Source organism: Bidens hawaiensis, unplaced genomic scaffold, assembly GCF_021521415.1.
Source record: "Bidens hawaiensis isolate Kalapana, Puna unplaced genomic scaffold, B.hawaiensis_p1.1 tig00000326_1, whole genome shotgun sequence".
NCBI lineage: Eukaryota > Viridiplantae > Streptophyta > Magnoliopsida > Asterales > Asteraceae > Bidens > Bidens hawaiensis.
In genome coordinates, this window is record NW_027491025.1 from 4085110 (window position 1) to 4111774 (window position 26665).

The window sequence follows — 26665 nt, forward strand, 5'->3', positions numbered from 1 at the left end:
AAACTCATAGCGTATCAATAAACGAAACCTTTTTCGTTTAAATGGTTTTAAACGTACTGGGGCCTAAATATCAATACGTTAGCCTCTATAATATATAAATAACTCGTTATGACCCCTCAGTATATATACGAGCCATAATCAGTATCAGTCGGTTACTCGTTTAAGCACTACGAATTAACCGATTTATCGTTTACTCGTTACGTATTAAATAAGGTATACCTCGTTTTGTCACGAATGTCACATTTGTGGTCCTTCAAGTGGGCATCATGAAGCCTTTTGGTCCTCTCCTTGTAAATTTTCTAGTTTTCATAAGCTTGGCCTCTCAATTCCTCAAGCTCATGAATCTGACCAAACCTATTTTTGCCTGCACATGCAAGATCAAGATTAACACTTTTCAAAGCCCAATAGACTTTATGCTCGAGCTCAACAGGGAGATGACACGCTTTCCCGTACACCAATTTAAATGGTGTCGTACCATCCGGAGTCTTGTAGGCAGTACGGAAAGCCCACAATGCGTCATCCAGCTTCTCGGACCAATCCTTACGGTTCTGACTCACCGTCTTTTCAAAGATTCTTTTGATACCCCGATTGGTAACCTCGACCTACCCGCTCGTCTGCGGGCGATATGGTGTAGAGAAGCGATAATGAAAACCATATCGGGACAATGCCTTTTCCAACTGGGCTTTACAGAAATGAGTCCCACGGTCACTGATCAATGCTTTGGGGGCACCAAAGTGAGAAAACAACTTCTTCAAGAATTTCACCACCGACCTAGCGTCATTAGTGGGCAAGGCTTGCGCCTCGGCCCACTTTGAAACATAGTCAAAGGCTACTAGGATGTAACGGTGGCTGAAAGAAGTCGGGAAAGTTCCCATGAAATCGATGCCCCACACATCAAAAACCTCGCAAACCTGAATCGGCCGCTGGGGCATCTCGTCTCGTGATGAGATGGTGCTTGCCCTTTGGCAAGCATCACAAGACTGCACCATGTCATGAGCATCACGGAAGATGGTTGGCCAAAAGAAATCGGCAGCAAAGACCTTCTTCGCGGTGGATGTCGCTCCATGGTGTCCTTCGGTCGGGCCATCGTGGCAGTGACTCAGGATTTTGCGTGCTTCATCACCATACACGCACCTACGCATGAGCTGATCGGCTCCGACAGGAAACAAATAGGGATTCTCCCAAAAATAATCCTTAACATCAGAAAAGAATTTCTTCTTTTGCTGATGAGTAAGGACCTTTAATATGATCCCACTTGCGAGAAAATTTGCGATGTCCGCGAACCGAGGATGATCATCATCTCGCGTCTCGATATGCATGAGGAACTCGTGGAGGAAATTGTCATTTATGTGGACCCCCATTTGTTCCGATGAAGCTGAGCACTCAGGACGAGAGAGATGATCGGATGCGATATTTCAGCGCCCTTTTTGTCACGGATCTCAATGTCAAACTCCTGCAGCAATAAAATCCAATGAATGAGTCTCGGCTTCGCATCTTGTTTACTGAAAATATTACGAAGTGCTGCATGATCCGTGAACACGATGGTCTTAGAAAGGACAAGATAAGAGCGAAATTTATCGAAGGCAAAGACGACCGCAAGGAGCTCTTTCTCGGTAGTCGTGTAATGCTCCTGCGCGTCATTTAGAGTCCTGCTCGCATAGTAAATTGGGTGAAAATGCTTATCCCGTCTTTGACCTAAAACCGCCCCAACTGCAAAATCGCTAGCATCACACATCAACTCAAAAGGTAGAGTCCAGTCGGGGGCTACCATGATAGGAGTGTTTACCAATTTCTCCTTCAACAACTCAAATGCACGAAGGCACTCGGAGGAAAAAATGAACGAGGCATCCTTCTCGAGGAGCTTAGTCATCGGGCGGGCGATTTGGGAAAAGTCCTTTATGAATCGCCGATAAAAACCCGCGTGACCAAGAAAACTCTTAATAGACTTCACCGAATTCGGTGGAGGAAGCTTAGAAATGGTATCAATTTTGGCTCGATCAACCTCAAGCCCCGTCTGTGAAATCTTATGCCCTAACACAATACCCTCCTTCACCATGAAGTGGCATTTCTCCCAATTAAGAACAAGGTTGGCCTCTTCGCACCTAGCTAACATTTTCTCCAAATTTCTCAAACAATGATCAAAAGAACTCCCCAAAACAGAAAAGTCATCCATGAAAACCTCCATGGAGTCCTCGATCATATCATGGAAAATCGCCACCATACATCTTTGAAACGTGGCAGGGGCATTACACAATCCAAAGGCCATCCACCGGTAGGCGAATGTGCCATAGGGACATGTGAATGTCGTCTTCTCCTGATCCTCAGGAGAGACGGGGATCTGAAAATATCCCGAGAAGCCTTCGAGAAAACAATAGAACATTTTTCCCGACAGTCGTTCTAACATCTGATCAATAAAGGGGAGGGGAAAATGATCCTTTCTCGTGGCGTCATTGAGTTTGCGGTAATCAATGCAAACTCTCCATCCCGTGACGGTACGAGTAGGAATTAACTCGTTTTTCTCATTCATCACAACCGTCATACCGCCCTTTTTCAGAACAACCTGCACAGGGCTCACCCATGGGGAATCAGAGATTGGATAAATCAATCCAGCATCGAGTAGCTTGATGACCTCTTTCTTCACAACGTCTTGCATATTAAGGTTGAGACGCCTTTGATGTTGCACCACAGGTTTGTACTCCTCCTCCATCAAGATCTTATGGGTACAAAAGGATGGATTAATCCGTTTTATATCCATGATCTTCCAAGAGATCGCATGCTTGTGCCTTTTGAGAACCATAAGCAATTTAATCTTCTCCTCACTCGACAGACTCGAAGAAATGATAACAGGCAAGCGGGACCCATCCTCCAAAAACGCATACTCCAAATGGAACGGAAGTTCCTTAAGATCAATGGATGGTGGGTCCTCAACAGAGGTTTTGCCTTAGGCTCGGCAACGCGATCAACATCCTCAATTTTCTCCAAACACTCAAGAGGCTCGTGGTCTACACCATAAACCAACTCCTCAAGTAAAGGCTCAATGACAAGGTCAGAACCAACTCCACTAATCAACTGAGTATCCAGATAACTCTCCTCACACGTGTCCTGAAGGTGTTCACACACACAAGAATCAATGGTATCAATGTAAAGTACGTCATCATGATCCTGTGGGTGTCGCATGGATTTCCCAATATCAAAGGTTACCTCCTCGTCTCCAACTCTAAGAGTGAGTATGCCGGTGCAGACATCAATGAGAGCTCTAGCAGTGGCTAGGAAAGGGCGACCTAGGATAAGTGGTACATTTTATCCTCATCCATGTCTAAGATCACAAAATCGACAGGAAACACGAATTTATCGATTTTCACAAGCATATTCTCAACTATACCGCGAGGATATTTCACAGAACGGTCGGCAAGCTGGATGCTCATGCGAGTAGGCTTAGGCTCACCTAGGTCTAGTTTGGAATAAACAGAATAGGGCATCAAGTTTATGCTAGAACCTAGGTCGGCTAAAGCATTACTAACCGCCAAACTACCGATCAAACAAGGAATGGTGAAACTACCCGGATCGGTCATTTTTTTAGGCAGTTTATTCTGAAGGACCGCGGAACACTCCTCATTCAAAGTAACACAAGAAAGCTCCTCCAACTTCTTCTTATTAGAGAGGACCTCTTTCAAGAATTTAGCATACTTCGGCATTTCTTTCAAGGCATCAAGGAACGGAAGATTAATGTGTAACTTCTTAAAAAAGCTCTAAGAATTTCCCATACTGCTCTTCCATCTTCTGCTTCTTCAAACGGCCTGGGTATGGAATGGGAGGAACATAAGTCCTGACTGGCTCACTGGTTTGTGCGGTACTTGCTGGGTCTAGCCTCGAGTGCACCTCACCAAAAGTCTCGGTCTCGATCTCATCCGCAATCGGTTTTGGTGTGGAGACCGATGGGTTAACAGGAATGGTAGTCCTACCACTCCTCAGGGAAATAGCCTTAACCTTAGCATTTGGATTCCTTTCGGTGTTACTAGGAAGTCTACCCTTCTGTCTCTCAGAGAGGATTTGAGCAATCTGTCCAACATGATTTTTGATGGTTTGCATGGACGCTTTCTGATTCCTCAACTCAAGATCGTGCCTCTGGAGAGTCTCATCAATTTTCAGGTTCCTTTGCTCAGCCAAGTTTTTTGAGGTTTCACTCTTAGCCAAAAGATGGGACAAAAGGCTTTCAACGCTAGTCCCCCCACCTCACTGATTACCACTGCTGGAACCCTGAAATTGATGTTTTTGCTGGTAAGATTGATTTTGGGTTTGACTTTGATAATTCGGCTTTCTGTCAAAAGCCGGTGGCATTTGATTTTGATTGCTACAACCATATTTCTAGCTGAAATTGGGGTGGTTTCTCCATCCTGGGTTGTAGGTGTTGCCGTAGGCATTGTTTTGGCGGCCCACAAAGTCAACATCCTCCACCATCATGGCCTGCTGGCACTGACTGGTCTGGTGTTTTCCGTCACACACACCACAACGAGAACTAGATTTGACAAGATCGGATTGCATATGGTCAAATCTTTTAGTAAGAGCTTCTAACTGGGCAGATACAAGGGTGTTTGAATCAACGTGATGAACACCCTTAGAGGAAGGAATACTACGAGGCGGATTATACGCGAAACTCTTCTTAGCGGCTTTCTCCAAGATATCAAGTGCCTCATTTGGGGTACACCTACCGAAATCTCCTCCTGCAACCTGGTCGACGGTCTGCTTTTGTGCCCCGGATAAAGCGTTAAAGAATGTATGACATTGAAGCCCGCGGTTCAAACCGTGATGAGGGAATTTTCTCAGCAAGCCCTTGAACCTCTCCCATGCGGCATGAAGTGACTCGTCATCATCGACACGAAAACCAGTGATGTTTTCTCGGAACTTAGCAGTTTTATCGGGTGGGAAATATTGAAGAAGAAATTGCTCAACTAATTGATTCCAAGTGGTGATGGAACCGAAGGGAGCGCCTCTAACCACTGCAGAGCAGACCCGCGAAGTGAGAATGGAAAAAGTCTAAGTCTCACGGCATCATCAGAACAATTATTAATTTTGAATGTCGCACATAATCGAAGGAAATGTGAAACGTGAGCATGGGGGTCCTCGTTCTGGAGACCATGAAAAGAAACCGAGTTTTCAACCATATGAATGATGCTCGACTTGATCTCGAAACTCACTGCAATTTCGGGCTGCGTGACGCTGCTGCCATAACCTTCAAGTGATGGTGTGGCAAAGTCGTCTATGTGACCTTGATCGTTCGGTTCCGCCATCTCTTCTTCTTCTACCTCGGGGGTGTCGGTATCCTCTACTTCTTCGTTTTCGATTACCTCAGCAACCTCGCGTGCTCTCCTCCTCAAACCTTCTCGAAGATGTCGCTCGGGCTCAGAAAGAGGTGAAACAAGCTCATGACCGGGCGTGGTGGACATTCATCACCCAAAAGAACGCGGAACGGAAAACGAACAAAGACACGGAAATAAACTAAAATAAAAAAATAAGATGAATAAAAATGAAATAAAATAAAATAACATAGATAAAAAAATATCAACAAAGCTAATCAAAGACTCAGATCGTTCCTTAAAAATCACTGCGTCCCCGGCAGCGGCGCCAAAAACTTGACGTATGTGAATATATATATATATAAATTTAAGTAAAAGTTCCACACAAATCGGGTTTTAAAATAGGTTTTCACCTACAACTAAACCACACACAAAAGGCAAGTGTACCTATCGTTTGTAATAAAGTGTCGGTAAGAACCGAGTATCAATCCATGGACACGACAAATTTCTAGTACTAAATCTTTGTAAATGACCAACCGAACAAGTAAATCTTAAGTTGAATTTTAATTAACTAAATTTGCATACAATGAAAATAAGCAAGTAAAAACACAAGAATATAATCAATCCAACAAACTACCTAGACATGAATCCACTCTACTAATATGATAAAATAGCAATAATATTGTAAAACATCATGAATCTAAACATAAATACTAGATTACTGTAAAGCAACCTAATATTAGCAAATAATCATCATGATGGGTTTTCAATCAAGAGATAAACATAGACTAACTTGTTTGTCAAAACAACAAAGTCTCATAATCAAAGGAAAGCTAGCATGAACAACATTCTAACCACCTAAGATTACAACACTAAAGTAGCCAAATTCATGAAATTAATATAAACTTATGAAACTTTAACTAGCAAGTCATCACCAAGTCAAGAATCATAACAACACTTATTATTTTCCAATATTAAGTGTAGGGTTTCATACTCATCAATAATTATATAACCAAGTTAATTTTTACTAGTCATTCCTAACTTAGTAATGTAAACAAAAATTTCATGAACATTCAAAGTTTACAAACAAACATCTAGAACATAGTTTTCCAACATGAATGCCTAAACATTTGCAAAACTAACAAGGTTATGTAACATAACAAGCATGAACGCCATCAATATCAACTTATAAATACAACCATATTCTTGAAAGAAAACCACTTTACCAAAATCATGGATAGATAATATATCACATTAATAATAGTTTCAACATTGTCTAGATAGCAAAAGTAATTAGCCCATAAGGCTTAATACAACTACAATCAAACTAGAAATAAGCTTACAAAACATGTTCAAGAACAAAGGAATGAAAACTAAGATCAAGCAAGGATTGAAGAATGGAATGATGGATCTTGAGGATGGTGGAAGCCTTCAAACTCTCAAGGAACACATAAACTAATTTTCAAGGGTTGAGAGAGAATCACCAAGGCTCCACACACCAAAATGAAGTGAAAATAAGTGTTTATAAGCTTCTGGACAAAGTGCATGGTCATGCACAAAAAGTGCATGGTCGTGCACTATTTTGGGTAAGTCAAACTTTAATTTTCGGCGGCTCAGAGTTGCAGCTTCCAAAAAAGTGCACGGTCATGCACAAAAAGTGCATGGTCGTGCATTTTCGGCACTAGCTAGTGCACTTTCAAAGTTGATATGTCTTGTTCTCGGCATCAGATAGTGCACGGGCTCGTGCCCTCGGGAGTGCACGATGGTGCACAAAAAGTGCATGATGGTGCAGTTTCACTTTTGGCACGATAGTAGATGTGCACGGGTTCCAATAAAGGTGCACCATCATGCACATAAAGTGCGTGATTTTGCAGTTTCACAGCATGGTCATGCACTTTGGCACGGTATCAGATGTGCACGAGTTGCGATAAAGGTGCACCATCATAGCCATAAAGTGCATGATGGTGCAGTTGCTCAGCATGGCCATACACTTCCTTAGCATGGTCATGCACCTGCTTTGCATGGTCATGCACTTTTGGCAGATTCTTTATTTTTGTCCGAAAAACGACATCTTTTCATCGTTTCTTGGTCGGGCGGGCGCCCGAAACTGCAAATTCATAAATAACTCAAATAAGTGCCGAATACAGCTAATTTGCATGGAGTTTTACTAAAATAAGAGGATAATTTGATACTAAAAGGTGTGCACTTTATGTTACATCATATTGCCACGTCTTTCACATATGTTCCTCTCTCCCATTACTTTTGTTTGTTTTTTACACATGATGACTTTTTCCATTTTCCAACACAACTTTTCAAAAGCGGTTCCTTTCTCTTCCTGTTGAATCTCCGGTATGACCTCCGATACCACCACATACCACCATCTTCAACCCCGCTATAGTGACTGTTGTCTTCAGCCGTATGCCCACCTACTGTTGTCGGATTCCATTTGGAAACCCTAGGTGGCGGTTGTCTGATGGTGGCGCTGTTTTGAGACGTGCCGAGTGTTGGTAAAACCCGAACGTTGTCAATCCCGGGCGTTGAGATGGTAAGTCGACGCAAATTCGGTTGGTATCTGTCACATTTGTTACGTATTAGAACTAACACAAAAAAAATTTGGCATTCGGTCGGGTTTTCATCACATTTGTTACGATACATAAACTAAAACAAAATATAGTGAGCTTATGCACATTCGGTTGGTTTCTGTCATATTCGTTACAGTACCGGAACTTAAACAAATAAGAAAATACAAAATTGTTATTCAGTTGTGGTGCCATTTACATTTGATGTTTCAGATGGTTGATGTTTTAGGGAGACAGTCGGATGAGGGCGGGGCTTCCGGTTTGACCGAATAACAGCCATGCCGGGTTCCTTCCGATGGTCCGGACTCCGGAAACTCTGTCGTTCTAGCTGGATGTTTGATTTTGGGTGAATATATTTGCTACCGCTTTCGAACCGTGATGGTGTTACACCTGAGTTCTTTTAACCAGCCAAAACGACGGTTTTGACCGCCTATGGTGGCGGTAGAGTTTCAACGGCCGTCTGATGGTCCGGCGACTTTGTCATAGCTTATGAGACAAACAAGCAATGTTTATAGGCGATGATGATCAGGAGTTTGTTGTCTGAGAAAATCGAGCAACTCTTGAGACTTACTCTTGGCAGGGTGGACGATGAAAATTACCAAATTGGTATTTTTTTGGCGGTTTTGTTCCTCTTTATTTTGATTATTATTAATGAATCTAAGCCTATTTGAACTTTATTCTTATTCATATCTTCCTTTAATTTCTAAGTTTGTTCTTATTCATATCAATCAACTAATAATATTGACTTTCTTATTCGTATTTTCGTTCACTGTTTATGTTAATCTGTGTAATTTTTTGAGTTGGACGTATACATTGGTTTATGGTCTTTGACTTAATATGTTATTTATAGAGGCTATGATGACAAATTTGAATATGTCTACGGGTGTTTTGGAACAAAGTTATGATAATTAACACTCGGGAGGGCAGGTCGGATGGAATGCAACAACATGTTTTCTGGTTGAAAATAACATCCAAACACTCTTTAAACCATCTTGGATTAATTTTATATTTACCTTTTGGGAAAGTATGTTTTATAATCCAAAAATGAACTTTGTATTCTTTTGTGTGTTTGCCCCCTAAATTTATCTCATAGTCAGTTCTTTTTGTTTTTGGTGATATTTATCTTTTTCAAGATGCAAAACCTATGACATTTTGGTCAATAGTTGAGTCCACATTGAATATTTATGACATGGGTTAGGAAGTTTTCATGTGGACTCATTATTAAAATTGCTAATATTATGACTTAAAATGCAGTTCACATAACCTGGCGTAACGCTCGGGTGTTAAAAACTATTTTGAGCTTATTATTTTACATTTGGTTGAACCATATTCATGTCATTTTGTCTTCACTAGATATTAACTTTTGTTGTACTTGAGAATGCATATAGATGAAAAGATGCAATGAATAAAATGGGGGCATAAGCACCTTTGGTGATGACACAACCGAAGACACAAAATATTATTGGCAAAGGCTAGGCAATAATTTCTTGTAAAGAAACCTTGATCTTTTAAGTATGTAGTAGTCTAAACCCCAACTACATCATAAATGACAACATGGGTATTAAGATCTAGACGTAAAATCTTTTGTATATCGTCCAGCGACTATCAAGCATCAACATGTAAGTCTCGATTGTGATCATATAAAAGCGACTATTTTGCGCCCAAACGTCATGTTGGCGGACCAACTACGCCGCAACGAGGCGGGTAAACCAACTAGTTGTAACATATTTTAAGTGAATCCTGTTTTGTCCCTCACTGACAAAAAAAATCTTGGATTTGTCACCGATGTAATTATTCCACATCAACCAATTGAGTATCATTTGAAATAAAGGGAATATGGATAGCAGTCTTGTATACATATAGACTTATACACATAGAGCTTCAAATTGTGTCATTTTTATTGCTGATTGAAATGTGGTTTTTGTAGAGGTAGAGTACTAAACCCATCATCAAGTTGATATACCTGATGAGGACAAATGATGCGTCAGTCGAATGGCTTGGCGCCATAACCATAGCCTAATAAAAGTGGGCAGACTATGCACTGACCGGACTGCATGGCGCCAAGACCAAAGCCTAATATAATAAACATTCCCTGACACCTCGGGAATGGCAGTGCAAATATTTGTATCAGCATGGGACAAAAAGGAAGGATTTACATTGGAAATATCACCCCACCAATGGGGATCTAACAACATATAAAGGACGGCACAAAATAGTACAACACGTCCAGGGCAAAAGGCCATGATGTCCACCAACCTCCATAACCGCGCGAATGAAGAATATTATTGGTGGAGAGGCTGACAAGGCAGTTGGCCATACTCTCTTTCCTCCGACTATAAATACCAACACACCTGCAAACGGTAAAGGATATCCACAATCCAATATTATAACTCTCTCTCAGTATATTTTAACTGTCCTACCAAAAACTGATTCTCACGACGGAGGGTGGTTACGAGAGAATCCCCCCTATTCCTCGTAACGAGCTCACGGTGTTCTGTTTTGCAGGATATATTCATCTGCACCAAGAAGGATTATAACCCATCGTGGGGAATAAACCATTACCCGTGGACTAACTAGTTAGACCTTGAGGGGTGGATTCGTGTGTTTTCATTGGCGCCATCCGTGCATATTGCTAGAACAGTTAAAACTCTCAAAACACTCCTTTTTAGATCCAGATGAGTGGCAAAACTCCAGCTAAAGAGGTTGGTCAGCAGTCAAAGGCCAACCAAGAAGGAAACATAGAAGTTCTTAATGTAATGGGTAGTGGCGAAGGCATCGCTGATACGTCCACCTTTCGCGCTACCGTTACAGAAAAAGCAAAAACGAAATCACGTTCACAAGCGACCATGCCACCACAAATAATGTCCTGTTTAGAAGCTAAACAGAAAAACTTCTGGACAGGGTCCAAGAAAAACTAGCAGCAGTTGTTCAACCAAGAACACTGTTCGATGCGGAAGCCAGCAGTAATGGTAAAGAAGAAGACAAGTACGAAGAGGAGTCAAATCCAGCTCGTACAAAAACACCAGCTAGCAAAGCACCAGTCGCTCGGCAAAATAGCAAAGCAGAAAAGTCGAATCAATCACGTCTGGAAGGTGACTCGCGGCTAGAAGAACCCGACTATGAAGAAAGTTGGAGGGGTGGGTCTAGACGCCGTCACCAAACACTTAATAAAATACCACCCTGACGCGAATGAGGAATTTTCCAAACCATACCGACCAACAACCTCGGCGGGAAAGTCAAATTTGTAAGGAAGATCGCCGAAGCGGAATTGCCGGAAAACCCAAAAATCCTGCCAACAGTAGGCCAATACGATGGTCTATCAGATCCAGACGATCATTTACAAACTTACATAGCCGTTGGGTTAGTATCAGGGTGAACCATGCCATTATGGTGTCACATTTTTACACATACGTTGGTCGGAGCCATGAGGGCTTGGTTTGAAAGGTTACCAGAAGGCCAGATTATAAGTTGGGAGGATTTATCAAGTAAATTCATCCAACAATTTAGCCAACGACGTCAGATTAGTGACCCAGCAGACATCCTTAACGTAACCAAAAGAGATAATGAGACGTTGGAAGATTTCATCAACAGGTTCAACCAGGAGGGCTTGAACATTGGTGGTGTCGGCAAAGAGCTCTTGTGCACAGCCTTCTACCAAAACGTAAGGTGTGACGACTTGATTCGAAACCTGACGGGCAAGGATGGCATGCCTCACCGTTGGGACGATGTCATGACCGCGGCCAAAAGGTATGCGTGAACAGTAAAGAGTTTGGGCAAAGAGCTTATGCGAAATGGCGCAAGAAACGATATCCACAGAGCCCGGCAAGGCAAAAAGATATCTTCTGTATGGTCAAGATTAAACAACAAAAGCCAGCAAAAGCAGACCGCGTCTATGAGCCCTTTAAAAACAAGAAAAAAGGGCAGACACGCGCGTCCAACAGATGGACCCCGCTGACCAAAAGCTTAGCACAAATAATGTATACGGAGGGTATCCAACTCAAGAAGCCAGCTCCAATCAAACCAGGGCCGAAGACGGACATGAAAAGTTACCTGTGACTATCATGAGCAACATGGCCACACAATAAATCAGTGTTCGAACTTGAAAGATGTCATTGAAGAATATGTCAAAAGCGAAAAGTTGGACCACCTAGTCAAGAGTATCAAAGGGAAATACAGACGCCCGCCTCCACGCAACGGTGGGAGAGCGGAAAAGAAAATCAAAGACCTCCATGCTAACATGATCTCCGGCGGCATGAGAACCAAGAAGCGCAGCCAGGTGGAACATGCCGCCTGGAAAGAAAAACAAGTAATTTTCCCAAAGGTAAAAGGAGGAGCGAATAAGAAAGCGCCGCTAGTTGTTACAGTAGTGTTCGGACACTACCGGACGCCTCGCTTCTTTATCGATGCGGGGGTGACGTCTGACATCATGTATCGCCAGTGTTTCGATCTGCTAGAAGAGAAAGACAAGCAAAGGTTAATACCCGTCAACACCCCGATAACTGGTTTCAACCAGAGTATTGAATACCCGCTGGGACAATTGACGTTTCCCGTTACGCTCACCGACGGGACACATTCGATAACATAAGAGGTGGACTTCCTAGTCATGGAAGCGTCACATCCACATTATGATGTAATCCTGGGAAGGGAGGCGCTTGGAGACTTTAACGCTAGCCCCTCAACAACCCATGGTATACTAGGGGTACCAACCCCAACAGGAGTGGTGATGATCCAAGCCAACAAGGAATGTCACGTGGCAGAAGTGAAAACACCGCCATAAAAAATGTTGATGATGTGTTATAAAACACACATTTTTCCTTGCTAGTTTCTATGTCGTTTTGCGCTTAAACGTTAATGAATATCATTTGTTTTTGCTTGAATTTACATGTTTGTGTATGTGATAGGTCCCCGGCAACGGTGCCTAAAACTTGATGTGCGAAAATGTATCTACGAAAACTACGACTCACAACTAAGCTTTAAATTAAAACGGAATATCCCAACTTAAGTTCACACAACCGGCGAGTGTACCGATCATATGTAGTCAAGACTAAGGAAGTCCGAGTATCGAACACAAATACACGTGAGGCGGCTCAGATTACTAACCCTACTCAAGTCTCGCCTAAATAATATATTTGTTTTATTATATATCTAAACTAACTTAACTTAATGACCTGAGTTGAGGACTTGCTTTTTATAGATTTGTAGATATATTTAGATTAATATAGTTTATTTTAGTATTCTTTTAAATATTATAATTTTAGATTTAATTAATTTTCGTCTACTACTATCTAGTGCCCGTGATCCGTTTTTGTTTAAGTGTGCAGTAATGGAGACTTACAGGAATGGACTCAAAGAACAAAAACGTTACACCATTTGGCAGATGGAGATAAAGAGGATTCTGGATTGAAAAGAGAAAAATCAAGTGAAACCCCGGTTACGTTTGATGTTTGATTTAGTGGGGAATCTTCTGGGTTATGAAAACTCATCCGGCGAATTCATTGAGCAAATACCATATCTGGATGAGGTAATGTTTGATTGGTTGCGCATCATCCCTGATACAAATCCAAATGCCCCATTTCCGACCCAAGAAGCTTTAGATGGAATTTGGCTTGGTTTAATGAGTCAGTCACAACTTATTGAGCCTATTATCGAATTTGAGAATTTGGAGATGGAAAAGCAGTCAGAGGAGTATGTTCCCTCGTGGGAAGACGAGTTTAAGGGTGAGTTTGGAAAAGAGTTGATAGATTTTACCATGATGGATGAAGGAGAGTTTGACCCACTTGGTGATTTAAAGTTGCTTGAAGATCTATTGTATAATGAGCCAAATTGTGGGGATCAATAAGGAGCCTTGTAAGGAGAGCCATGAGGTGGTTGGTGATTCAGTCTTTCCACCATTGCACTTTGAATGTGAAAAACCAAAACATGAACCGTAATCAATATCCATTCGGGATGTGTCGAGGTTTAAAAATTTGGCTAAAAAATTAAGGAGGATATCTAGGCTCAGAGATCATGGTGTGCAAAAGAGTTCGTCACTCCCGTTTCATTTCAAGGAATCATTTTTGGGGGAGTCTACGAGTTGGTAGGCCAAGTTCACATCGTATGTTTGGGCCCATGAGAGCGGTGTAGTTGGTTTCTTCCCGACCAGTTGTAAGAGGAAAGTGTTAAGGTGTATTGATGGGAAGAGGATCAAGGAGAAGCCTCCTGGTTGAGGTTTCGGGAGTAAGTTTGGCTGAAGACTTTTAGTAAACTTAGCGCTTCTCGGGAGGCAACCCGATTGTTCCAAGGTTGCTTATGAGATGGTTGATGGGATATGGTTTTAAACAAGTGCGGGGATGCCACTTGTTTTCGTATTGCCGCTTTTGTTCGTGAAAGATGACGTTATTTGAAGATAGTTTTCTGATCTCGTTCGAACTGATGAGCGTGGAACACGACTCACGAGGCATATCGTAAATTTACCAAGGGAGTCTGTTTCAATTTATTAGTTTATTTTTATTTTTTGCATAATTTAACTTGTAATTTCCTTATTCTCACATTGAGGACAATTTGAAATTTAAGTGTGGGGATGGGAAATTGATGTTTTTGGCAAAAATAAAAACAAAATTTTGGAGAAAAAAAATTGAAAAAAAAATTGTTTTAAAAATTAAAAGAAAAATGTCCAAAAAATTTAATGAATATTTTTGCAAATAATGGAAAATGATAGTAAATCAGAAATTGGTTTTTCAAACTACTAATAATATGAGATATTATAAAAGAAAATGCACTTAACTTGGGATGTGTCGGTAGGCTCAGCCTTAAGAATGAAAGGGCAATTTGATAAAATGGGTAAACGGAAATCTTTTGTGGGTAAAGCGTTTTGTCTGTGGAAAATAAGTAATGAAAGGTCGGGCCATACTCAAGGCTCAATTCTTGGTATGAAATGTGAAAAATATTATAAATTTTAAGTTTGAATACGTTATCATATGATACTTGGGTAGGTTTAACGTTAGAGTATGCCAAGTAGCCGGTGATATAAATATTAAATCGTTTAGTTTTAGTGTTTTACACTTCATTGGTGTATGATTTTATAATCTTAATTCTTGTAATGATGGGATACCTTGGGTCCAGAGACCATGGGTCTGTATGCAGTCTATTCATCTGGGTATTCACAATACCTAAGTGGGGTTGTGAATATTTAAATAAAAGCTAAAAAAGAGCAAACCCGCAGTTTTCTGCCATATAAGTCAATAAACATGATCACTACGTACTAAAGGTACAAATAAACTATTGACTTGATCATCCACACTGTTAGCCATGTGGGGTCCTCTTGCTTGCGTCTCATTACCATTAAGAAACGGACCACAAGGGACACGCTACATGTAAACCCTACAAATGAAATTTTGCATGCTCACCTATGGTGATGGTTCGGGGTATTGCTTGATAACGGGGGTATGTCATGCTGTGGGGAACACTAGCTAACTAATTAATTGTTCCTTAATCGTATCTAATGGCTTCTTGGTAGACTTTGATGCTTAAACTTAGGTGGATAAACAATACCCTTAATCGTCTTAACTATTCATGAAAAGGTAAAATAGAGCAACAAAAGTTTTAAATCTGCTAATTTTGAGGTTTAAGTCAAGTTGGGGTGGTCTGGTTCGGTAAAAGCTAAAAATAATCGGGTCTTAATTATGTAAACCACTGAGTAATAAAATTGTAGGATCTTATCTGTCCTGGTAAAGATCAAGGTATGGGTTTAAGTGGATAACTATATCGGCAATCGCGGTTTTTGCATTTATCTGAGCTTTAAATTAACCTACATGTTTTTATGGTCATATGTTCCGATTATGAATCCATTTCAATTTAGCTTTTTCATGGACGAAAAGGGTTTAAGTGTGAGAATGTTTGATGTGTTACAAAACACACATTTTTCCTTGCTAGTTTCTATGTCGTTTTGCGTTTAAACGTTAATGAATATCATTGGTTTTTGCTTGAATTTACATGTTTGTGTATGTGATAGGTCCCATGTTGAAGAGACCAAGAAAACGAGTCAAATGAAGAAAGAATCAGCTAAAACGGAGCTCGGATGAAGCCGGTACGCACAAACGAAGTTTAAACGAGTCAGCAGTCGATAAACGAAGACCCAAAGGGCATGGCCACGCCGCACGGCCACCTGACCCTTCTTGTTCACGTAGTGTGGCGCCCTAGAGGTGTTCCATGCTGCCCAAATGCATCAACACGACTATTTTGTCTTATATGGGCTTGTTTGGACCTAGTTTGGCTTGTTTATCAAGTTTAGTGATATATTTAAGAACGCTAAACCCTAAAAACGATTGGATCACGATTCCAGCCACCAAAGATATGTTCCAAATGAAATACCAAGGAGGAACAACAGTCGGTTCGTTATTTCATCACCCGGTTTTCGGTTTTGAGTATTTTAACGATTGTGAGTTCGTTTTTGAGTTTTAGACATTCAAACAAGTTGTAATCAGATTCTAATGAACATGTTTATCATATTTATCTATTTTATCTGCTGTTCATTCATTATGCTTGGCTAAACTTGTTTGAATCACCTAGGTTTGATGTTTAACGGGTGATTTATCACTTTTCGGGTGCTAATATGAATACATTAGGGCTTCTATTTACCTTATTTTTGATCACACACCATTATGGTATTTTCTTTTCATATATATATATATATATATATATATATATATATATAGGATCAGGATCATGAGAGAACTTTTTTGAAATTGAGAACTATGAGAACCATTTTGGATCACAAAAAACCCAAAAATAAAAAAAATCATAATAAAAAAAACACAAAAACAAAAAAAGTAAAAAAACCAAAACTCTTATTTTATCATCCCGGTTTCATAATAAAAAAAACTCGGTTTAGCTAAATTATATACACATATATATAATAGATACATATATGTACATTTACATGTTTTTTTTTGTACACATGTGTATAATTTAAGATAAATGATACTGTACATATGTGTATATTACGTAACTAAAGATTATATAAAATTATACATATGTGTATAATACGATGTTTTTTTTATTTTTTTTGTTATTTTTATTCTTTTAATGAAACCGGAATGAAATATAAGAATTTTGGTTTTTTTTTACTTTTTTAAAATTTTTATTATGTTTTGTTTTATGATTTTTTTAAATATTTTTTTAAAGATGTTTTTAGTGGTCCAAGATGGCTCTCAAAGTCCTCAATTTGCAAAGGGTTCTCTTAGGATCATTACCCTATATATATATATATAGTATTATCATTTTTACTACGTGCTATTATCAATAATACTATAGTTGAACTTTGATTTCCTTTTATATTGCCGCATACATATGTAGTCAAGAGCTGAGGGCCTCTCTGAAAGCCACCACTCTATCTCATTGGATAGAGGTACGGTGTACCTACATCCTACCCTCCTCAGACCCTACTTATAGCTTTGCTATTGGTGGGACTACACCGGGTATGATTGATTGTATTGTAAAGTTAATAACTTGTGATATTATTCCATGAACCTTGCTGACATTAGATGTATTTTAGGTTGCATGAGCCCGAGTAGTTGATTATTGCATAAATTTGCTTCGTGTAGTCGTTAATTGCTAATGCGGTTAATACTGAGTGTGTTGATTGATTGTAGACGCGTGCCATTAGGGTTTGTGTTTCCTTAATCATTTAGGTCATTAGGGTTATCCTCTTTGAGTTGGACCAAAACCTTAGGGGTTAGCTTATCTCTCTGCTTTAGTTGATTTAGTTACCCATTGCGAGACCACGTTCGGTTTTCTAGTTATCGACTATATTAGTTTGTAAGTTGAGTTATTTTATCCTTATTATTGAATTAACCCTCTCTTCCTAGGTCTGTAATTAGCTAGAGCCTTAGTGAGGATTGTGATTTTGGTACGGACCAAGTAATAAATCATTAGGGTACGTAAATAAACAACCGTTAATTAAAAGCTAGATAGACGTTGTTAGGTTTTCTGGTAAAACTGACCATAGGGACCAGTTGCCTTGATTACATATATCTTAGTTCATCTTTAGAAGCTGGTTTCAAACACATGTTAGCACCTGAGCCATCCTATACCCGTTAAGTCATCTTACCTAGGTGATTCGTTTTCTTATTATCGTTAAATACCATTAAGTTTCCAGTTAGTTTCGTTACACCGTTAGTTAAGTTAAGTTAGTTTAGATATATAAGTTAAAACAAATATATTATTTTGGCAGGACATGAGTAGGGTTAGTAATCTGAGCCGCCTCACGTGTCTTTGCGTTCGATACTCAGACTTCCTTAGTCTTTACTACATACGTTCGGTACACTTGCCGGTTGTGTGAACTTAAGTTGGGATATTCCGTTTTAATTTAAAGGTTAGTTGTGAGTCGTAGTTTTCGTAGATACATTTTCTCACATCAGTTGAACACAAGCAAAGCAACAGAAGTGGAGAAATCGGTGCTCAATAGGAAGTTCCCAGAACAAAGCGTGGCCATTGGGCCCATCCTTTCTGATGAAGCGTGAAATGTGCTGAAAAAGTTGTTGATCAACAACGTGGACGTGTTCGCATGGACCCCGGCAGACATGACAGGCATCTCAATAACCAAACACAAATTGTAAGTTAATTCGGCTTTCGTCCCATTCGTACAAAAGCGACGAAAAATGGGACCAGAACAAGCAAAATCCTATGATGAACAGGTTCAACAACTAATAGACGCAGGGATAATCCGCAAAATTCAATATCAAACATGGGTGGCCAACTCCATAATGGTACCAAAAGCAAACGGGCAATGGCGCATGTGCATCGACTTTAAAGATCTTAACAAAGCATGTCCTAAAGATTGCTACCCTTTACAAGAAATCGACTTAAAGGTGGACGCGTTCATCCCCTTTCAGTTCAAATGTTTCTTGGACACGTATAAAGGGTACCACCAGATTCACATGGCGGCAGGGGATCAAGACAAAACGGCCTTCCGAACAAACAATGGAACATATTGCTACAAAATGATGTCGTTCGGGCTAAAAAACGCAGGGTCCACGTACCAACGCCTAATGGACACAGAATTCATGTTCCAAATTGGGAGAACCTAGAGGTTTACATGGATGACTTGGTTATCAAAAGCGAGACAGAGAAAGCGATGCTAAAAGATACTGAAGAAACTTTCAAGACGCTGCGCTTGATTAACATGAAACTCAACCCTGGGAAATGTTCCTTTGGGATGGAAGAAGGAAAATTCCTATGAGTCATTGTAATCAACGGAGGCTTCAAAGCCAATTGATGTGCTAAAAGTAGTCAAATAATTATTAACTAAAAATAAGCTAATCTAGACACTAAGTAATAATTCTAGACTCTTAAACTTAACTTAAACTACTAACCGGCAAGTGAACCGGTCGACTCTAGTACAGCTAAGTAAGTCCGGATATCGAACCCACAAGACTCTTTAAATTACGAAACTAGCAAATAAGACTCAACTACAAGACACGACTATTTATTAAATATATTTGAGGGGGAATTTAATACTAATAATTAAAACTCTAAATAATAATTAACTAAAATTAATTAACTTACTAATAATTAACTAATGATTACTTAACTATTAAACTAATTACTAAACTAATAAAATCTAACCCTAATTTATACAATAATGTTGGTACATAATGTCAGTAGTTCAGTATCTAGTGTATGTAATCGTGTTAGTTTGTTTTGTTTTGATTTGTATAGGTTGTCTCACAAGTTCGCCTAATATAAGAGAACTTGTGGACAAGCGAAGTTATTGACAACTTCGCCTAGTCTGTTAGGCGAAGTTGTCGATAACTATATATGTTTAGCTACGGCTTGTTTTATGTATCGATTCCAGTACGTGTAATTGTGATTTGCGTATCACGTGTTAAAGGAGTTGCAATACAACGTGTCTTTTGAGTATTGTAACGTGTGTTCGTGTTCGGTATTAACATAGTTTACATCCTTAAACTATGTTAATTAATTAATAAACCTTTAACCTAATTACTTTTAAACTAATAAACAATTTAGAAACCTAGGCTAGAATCCCCAAAGTTATGGTTATTAATTAAATGGAAAACTCATGTTATGGAACTAGGATCATAAAATAGACCCTTGACAGAAAACCCGAACAGGACCCTTGAACTTCAAGAAGACGCCTATGGATTTCTAACAAGTTTTAAGACTCACCAGTTTATTAATTAAACTTCCTTACGGTTATTTAATAACTTATGTCTAAGTATCTTTATGACGAAAACCTACCTTACAGCGCGGAATTCAAAGATAGCCTAGCAGACTTAATTAACTTAATAGACTAAGCTGACAATCAAACCTATACGGACTCCTTACGAAGAACTAAATCTAGCAATCCTGACAAGCAAAGATCTATTAACAGCCTATCACCTTACAGCTTTCTAGGCTGGCAGTTCACTTTTATCTATTTACTTGATTTTATTGTTTCTATGATTTTAATGCATATTAATCACAAACTAGCCAAGAACACACAGTAATTGACCTAACAAACCCTATCATATGAAACAATCAACAAGGGCAATGTTAAACAATAAATTCAAGTAAACAAAACCAAACAATCATACGCATTAATTAAATCAAACTCAACAGTTTACTTAGAACATAAAATCCATAACGAAAAGAAATCCAAACAAAATCAACCCGAACAATGGTTCATCACGACCTAGGTAGTTTATGGAATTTAGCCTAGCATCATAAAGTCTAAATCAAACAAAACAAATAATAATGAAAACATGGTGAAAATATAAGAAACGGGGAATCGAAGATGATAAAACCCGTAAACTCGAACGTGGACGTGTAGCTCTTCACCGGATGTTCTCTCGCCTTCAAAATCACCAACAAACTCGTAAAATAGCTCCAAGAACTCTCCAAAATCGACCAAGAGTTTCAGGTTCTGTCAGGTTTAAGTTAAAGGTGTTTAAATACCCAAAACAAGGCTCGACAAGAAGCAAAAACGAAATAAATCTAACCCAGTGTTGCCAAGGCGCCGCGCGGCCGGGTTTGGCCTTCCCCCTTCACGCGGCGCGGCGTGCTTTTTCCATGGGGCCCGGTCTGACCGGTTCTCTGCTCTGGCTCCTTCCTGACGCGTTCCGAATCTCCGTTTCGTCTCGTTTTATCTCGTTTTCGCCCTTTTTAATCACGATCAAATCTCGAAACCTACGACGCACAAAAACGTTAGTAGTATACAAATCTTGACTAAAAAGGAACAAAAACAATTAAAATATTAAACAAAATAAACAAGGGAAACATATATATTTAGCATTATATCAAATATCCCTACACTCATTCTTTTTTCGTCCCTGAAAGAGTTTGATGCAGTTGGATCGATATCGGAAAATTAAAGTCTAACAAACATATAGGTTAATTTTTAAAGCTCAGAAAAACACAAAAACCGCGATCACCGATATTGTTGTCCACTTAAACCCATGCCTTAATCTTTACCGGGACAAATATGATCCGACAATTTTTTACTCAGTGGTTTACACAATTAAGACCCGCTTATTTTCAGTTTTTACCGGATCAGACCACCCCAACTTGACTTAAACCTCAAAATTAGCAGATTTAAAACTTTTGTTGCTCTATTTTTTTCATGAATAGTTAAGACGATCAAGGGTATTGTTTATCCACCTAAGCTTAAGCATCAAAGTCTACCAAGCAGCCATTAGATACGATTAAGGTTCAATTAATTTATAGCTAGTGTTCCACACAACTTGACATACCCCCGTTATCAAGCAATACACCGAACCCATCACCATAGGTGAGTATGCAAAATTTCATCTGTAGGGCTTACATGTAGCGTGTCCCTTGTGGTCCGTTTCTTAATGGTAATGAGACGCGAGCAAGGGGACCTAACATGGCTAACAGCGTGGATCATTAAGTCTATAGTGAATTTGTACTTTTGTACTCTTGTGATCATGTTTATAGACGTATAAGGGTTTCCTCTTTTTGGCTTTATTTAAATATTCACAACCCCACTTAGGAATTGTTAATACCCAGATGAATAGATTTCATACAAACCCATGGTCTCCGGACCCAAAGCATCCCATCAATACAAGATTTAAGGTTATAAAACCATACGCCGATGAGGTGTAAAACACTAAACTAGCAGTTTTAAGTTTGTATCACAAGCTACACGGCATACTCTAACGTTAAACCTACCCAAGCATCATATGATAACGTATTCAGATTTTAAAACTCATAATATTTCCACTTTTCATACCAATAATTGAGGCTTGAGTCTGGCCCGACCTTTCATTACTTATTTTCCACGGACAAAACGTTAAACCCACAAGAGATTTCCGTTTTAACCATTTTATCAAATTGCCCTTTCATTTTCAAGGCTGAGCCTACCGACACATCCCAAGTTAAGTGTGTTTTCTTTTATTTATTTCATATTATTAGTAGTTTGAAAAACCAATTTCCCGATAAATATCATCATCTCTCACTTTAACGCAAAAAACTATATTCAAGGGACATTTTTAAAACATTTTTCAATTTTTTTTCAAATTTTTAAAATATTTTTTAATTTATTTATTTTAAAATTTTAAACATAAACTTGATTTAAACTACGACTCAAATATCCTATCCCCACACTTAAATTTTGCATTGTCCTCAATGCAAGGATAAGGATGACTTTAAAAAAAAATAAAGTCGGACTACAAAAACTAAAAATCTAAAAATTAAAAAAAACAAAATAAAAAATTAATAAGCTAGATAAATGGAAAAGACTTAGCTGGTAATATGCGAATGGAACATGATGCCAAGGTCTTCTTCCATGAATGCCCTCCAACTACGAACGTGCTCAGCAAAACAGTAACTCCTTCTCTCACATACAAACGTAAGCGGCAAAACAAAAACAAACATATCTAAAATGTATCTCATCAAACTGATAGATATTAAACATTCAAAGTATTTCACCAATAAATATATAAAATATAATAATCAGGAGCAAATAAATATATATAAAGTATACGGCTCCACTACAACTCCATCCCCACACTTGTCTTTTTCATTAAATTCTTACTTTGGGGATCGTCTCTAGCTCAATCTTTCTTCAAACTAGCAAAACTTAAAACACAAAAACAAAGACGTACTACAAAAACGACGTTATACAAACTCTGCGAAACCTCCCCACAATTGAACTTAATCAGGAGGTTTCTCCTTGATCTGGACCCTATCTAACCCGTTTAGTTCCACCCGGAATTTATCAAATATTAATATATCAATGATGGAACCGCAAAATATTAACTTAGAATTAAAAATCAGTACCGGTTCAGACCACCTATATTTAAACTTACCTGGCAAGAGCCGAATGCATTGTAAGTATTCCAAGAAGACTAGTCGTGTTTGACAAGCAAAGGCTTTTTCACTCCCGTAGACCATCTCCTAAAATATACGCAAGTTCGATTTTCAGGTAATTTCTCATCCTCGACCTTCTCCCGTGGTTTTAATTCCCGATAAGCATTCAAAACACATTCCACAGGCCGGAAATAGTGTTCTTCCTCTAACACCACATCCTCATCTACACTGTCCTCTACAAGTAGGGCCTCGGAAAACGCAACATCCTCATTAACGTCCAATGTGTCTCCCCTGTCATAATCCGACAATCCATCAAACTCCAGATTCTGGAATTCATCTTCCTCGTTAAGCTCATTATCAACCTTCACCATATCCTCAACACCAAACATCAGCTCGAGTGACTCCCCCAAATCCACTTCATCCTCTATCTCTTCTTTCTTCATTAACGACATCAGATAAGCATCCTACTCTTCTTCGTTTATCTCATCATCAGAGTCACTCCAAAAATCAATAATAGCATGTGAAACCGGAGCTGGGACTTCAACATCCATTTTTATCTCTGTTACTTGAGTGATCTCCTCATCTGACTGCTCAACATATTCCAAGGAGCTCAACCTCTCCATTTCATCTTCTTCATCCAGTCTCCTAGAAATTTCTTCTACTTGACGTTGGAGATCTGTAATAATATCCTGGTGATTTTTGAAGATGTTATCATGCTCAGCGAACATCATTTGGGTATCTGTAGCCATGTATTGGACCAACATCTTTTCTATCCTACCCATAGCAGCTACATCCTCATCAGAAAGGCTTTTAGAAAATTGATCATAACACTTCTCCTGGTTTTGCTGAGGCTGTTGATACGAATTATCAAAATAATATGGAAAAGGTCCCTGTGAAAAATTTTGCACCGGCTGCACAGAAGGGTTAGTAAGATTATATGGACATGCACGAGTCATATGACAACCAGCGCATCTGTAACAAATAAAGCGAGAACCCTTGTATGGAAAATCATAGTGTAAATGAGAACCCTTGTATGGACATTTAATGGTAAAGTAAGGTCCATTACAAATTTCACACATAATTACAAGAATCTAAACAAGCAAAAGACATGGACAATTAGACACTTACGACTCAAAATAAAAAAAATAAACACGTAAAAAGCTAATTAACTAAAACCCTAAAAACTCAAAAGCAAAAACACAATAGCACGTATATAGCACGTAAGTCCAATCAAAACTAATAACGCAATCGCCAAGAGTCCCCGGCAACGGCGCCAAAAACTTGATGTGCTAAAAGTAGTCAAATAATTATTAACTAAAAATAAGCTAATCTAGACACTAAGTAATAATTCTAGACTCTTAAACTTAACTTAAACTACTAACCGGCAAGTGAACCGGTCGACTCTAGTAAAGCTAAGTAAGTCGGGATATCGAACCCACGAGACTCTTTAAATTACGAAACTAGCAAATAAGACTCAACTACAAGACACGACTATTTATTAAATATATTTGAGGGGGAATTTAATACTAATAATTAAAACTCTAACTAATAATTAACAAAAATTAATTAACTTACTAATAATTAACTAATGATTACTTAACTATTAAACTAATTACTAAACTAATAAAACCTAACCCTAATTTATATAATAATAATAAAACATAATCATAACCTTAAACTAATTAATTAATTAATTAATTAATTAACCTTTAACCTAATTACTTTTAAACTAATAAACAATTTAGAAAGCTTTGATTAATTCAGATGATGAAGATAACTACCTAGGCTAGAATCCCCAAAGTTACGGTTATTAATTAAATGAAAAACTCATGTTATGGAACTGGGATCATAAAATAGACCATTGACAGAAAACACGAACAGGACCCTTGAACTTCAAGAAAACGCTTATGGATTTCTAACATGTTTTAAGACTCGCCACTTTATTAATTAAACTTCCTTACGGTTATTTAATAACTTATGTCTAAGTATCTTTATGACGAAAACCTACCTTACAGCGCGGAATTCAAAGATAGCCTAGCAGACTTAATTAACTTAATAGACTAAGTTGACAATCAAACCTAGACGGACTCCTTACGAAGAACTAAATCTAGCAATCCTGACAAGCAAAGATCTATTAACAGCCTATCACCTTACAGCTTTCTAGGCTGGCAGTTCACTTTTATCTATTTATTTGATTTTATTATTTCTATGATTTTAATGCATATTAATCACAAACTAGCCAAGAACACATAGTAATTGACCTAACAAACCCTATCGCCTACAAAATGTGTTAAGCAAACCAGATACATGTTCTCACCAATTATCGCCTGCAAAATGTGTTAAGCAAACCAGAGTTATCCGGAAGACTGGCCAAGTGGGCGACAGAATTGGGATAACAGCAATCGAATACAAACCTAGGCCAGCAATCAAAGGTCTGGTTTTGGCAGACTTCATTGCAGAGGTACCCCAGGAGAAAGAAGAAGAATGTCGAAAAGAGATAGAACCCCCCGCAGAACAACAAAAAGAACAAATTTAGAAATTGTTCACTGACGGGGCATCCAATGATGAAGGTGCAGGCGCGGGGTTACGAATAACCAACCCAAAAGGGCAAGACTTCACATATGCAATACGCCTCGAATTCAAGAGCACAAATAACGAGGCGGAATATGAAGCATTGTTAGCTGGCCTGAGAATAGCCAAAAAGCTGGGGGCTCAACATTTGGAAGCGCACGTCGATTCAATGTTGGTGGCGAATCAAATAGAAGGATCATATGATGCAAAAGACGATAAAATGGCATCATACCTAGCGCAAGCTAAGGTGCTAATGGGAACCTTCATTACGTGTAAAGTAAAACATGTGAACGAAGCGAGAATAAACAAGCAGATTCCCTTAGCAAATTAGCATCGGTAAGCTTTGAACACCTCGCCAAAGACATCCGCGTAGAAGTGTTAGCAAACCCTTCAACAATCAGTAGAGAAGTCTGTGTATGCTCCGCAGCTACAACAAACTGGATGACACCAATTGTCAACTTCTTGTCGACAGGAATTTTGCTAGACAAAAAGGCGGAGGCCAGAAAGATACATCACAAAGCGCTGAATTATACACTTCAGCGCGGCATTTTGTACAGACGGTCTTATTTGGGGTCACTTCTCCGATGTGTGGATGCACAAGATGCGAATTACTTGTTGAGAGAAATTCACGAAGGATTTTGCGGCATCCATACAGGACCAAGAATGGTGGTAGCCAAGATCATGAATACGGGATATTATTGGTTGGGCATGCACGTAGACGCAGAAAGAGAATTTAGGCAGTGTAGCGCATGCCAACGCCACGCACCAAACACCTTGTGCCCGAAAAACACAATGATCCCGGTAACAGCATCTTGGTCGTTCCAAAAATGGGCAATTGACATAACAGGGCCATTTCCAGAAGCGCCAGGACGAGTGAAGTTCTTAGTCATCGCAATCGATTACTTCACCAAATAG

The 26665-nt window shown here is 39.1% G+C and overlaps 2 protein-coding genes and 1 non-coding gene across 3 annotated transcripts; 2 read left to right on the top strand and 1 right to left on the bottom strand.

Annotated features, from left to right (window-relative positions):
- Positions 1 to 3281: 3281 nt before the first annotated feature.
- Positions 3282 to 3695, bottom strand: LOC143621855 (uncharacterized). Its single transcript, XM_077093155.1, has one exon. The coding sequence runs from the start codon at positions 3693 to 3695 to the stop codon at positions 3282 to 3284; it is 414 nt and encodes a 137-aa protein (XP_076949270.1).
- Positions 3696 to 4798: 1103 nt separating this feature from the next.
- On the top strand, positions 4799 to 4905 carry LOC143622505 (small nucleolar RNA R71). Its single transcript, XR_013151721.1, has one exon. It is a non-coding gene; the product is annotated as a small nucleolar RNA R71 (small nucleolar RNA).
- Positions 4906 to 26191: 21286 nt separating this feature from the next.
- LOC143621866 (uncharacterized) lies at positions 26192 to 26665 on the top strand. Its single transcript, XM_077093163.1, has one exon. The coding sequence runs from the start codon at positions 26192 to 26194 to the stop codon at positions 26663 to 26665; it is 474 nt and encodes a 157-aa protein (XP_076949278.1).

Coding starts and splice junctions, on each gene's coding strand:
- LOC143621855 (XM_077093155.1), bottom strand. CDS start 3,695: ATGCCGAAGTATGCTAAATTCTTGAAAGAGGTCCTCTCTAATAAGAAG.
- LOC143621866 (XM_077093163.1), top strand. CDS start 26,192: ATGACACCAATTGTCAACTTCTTGTCGACAGGAATTTTGCTAGACAAA.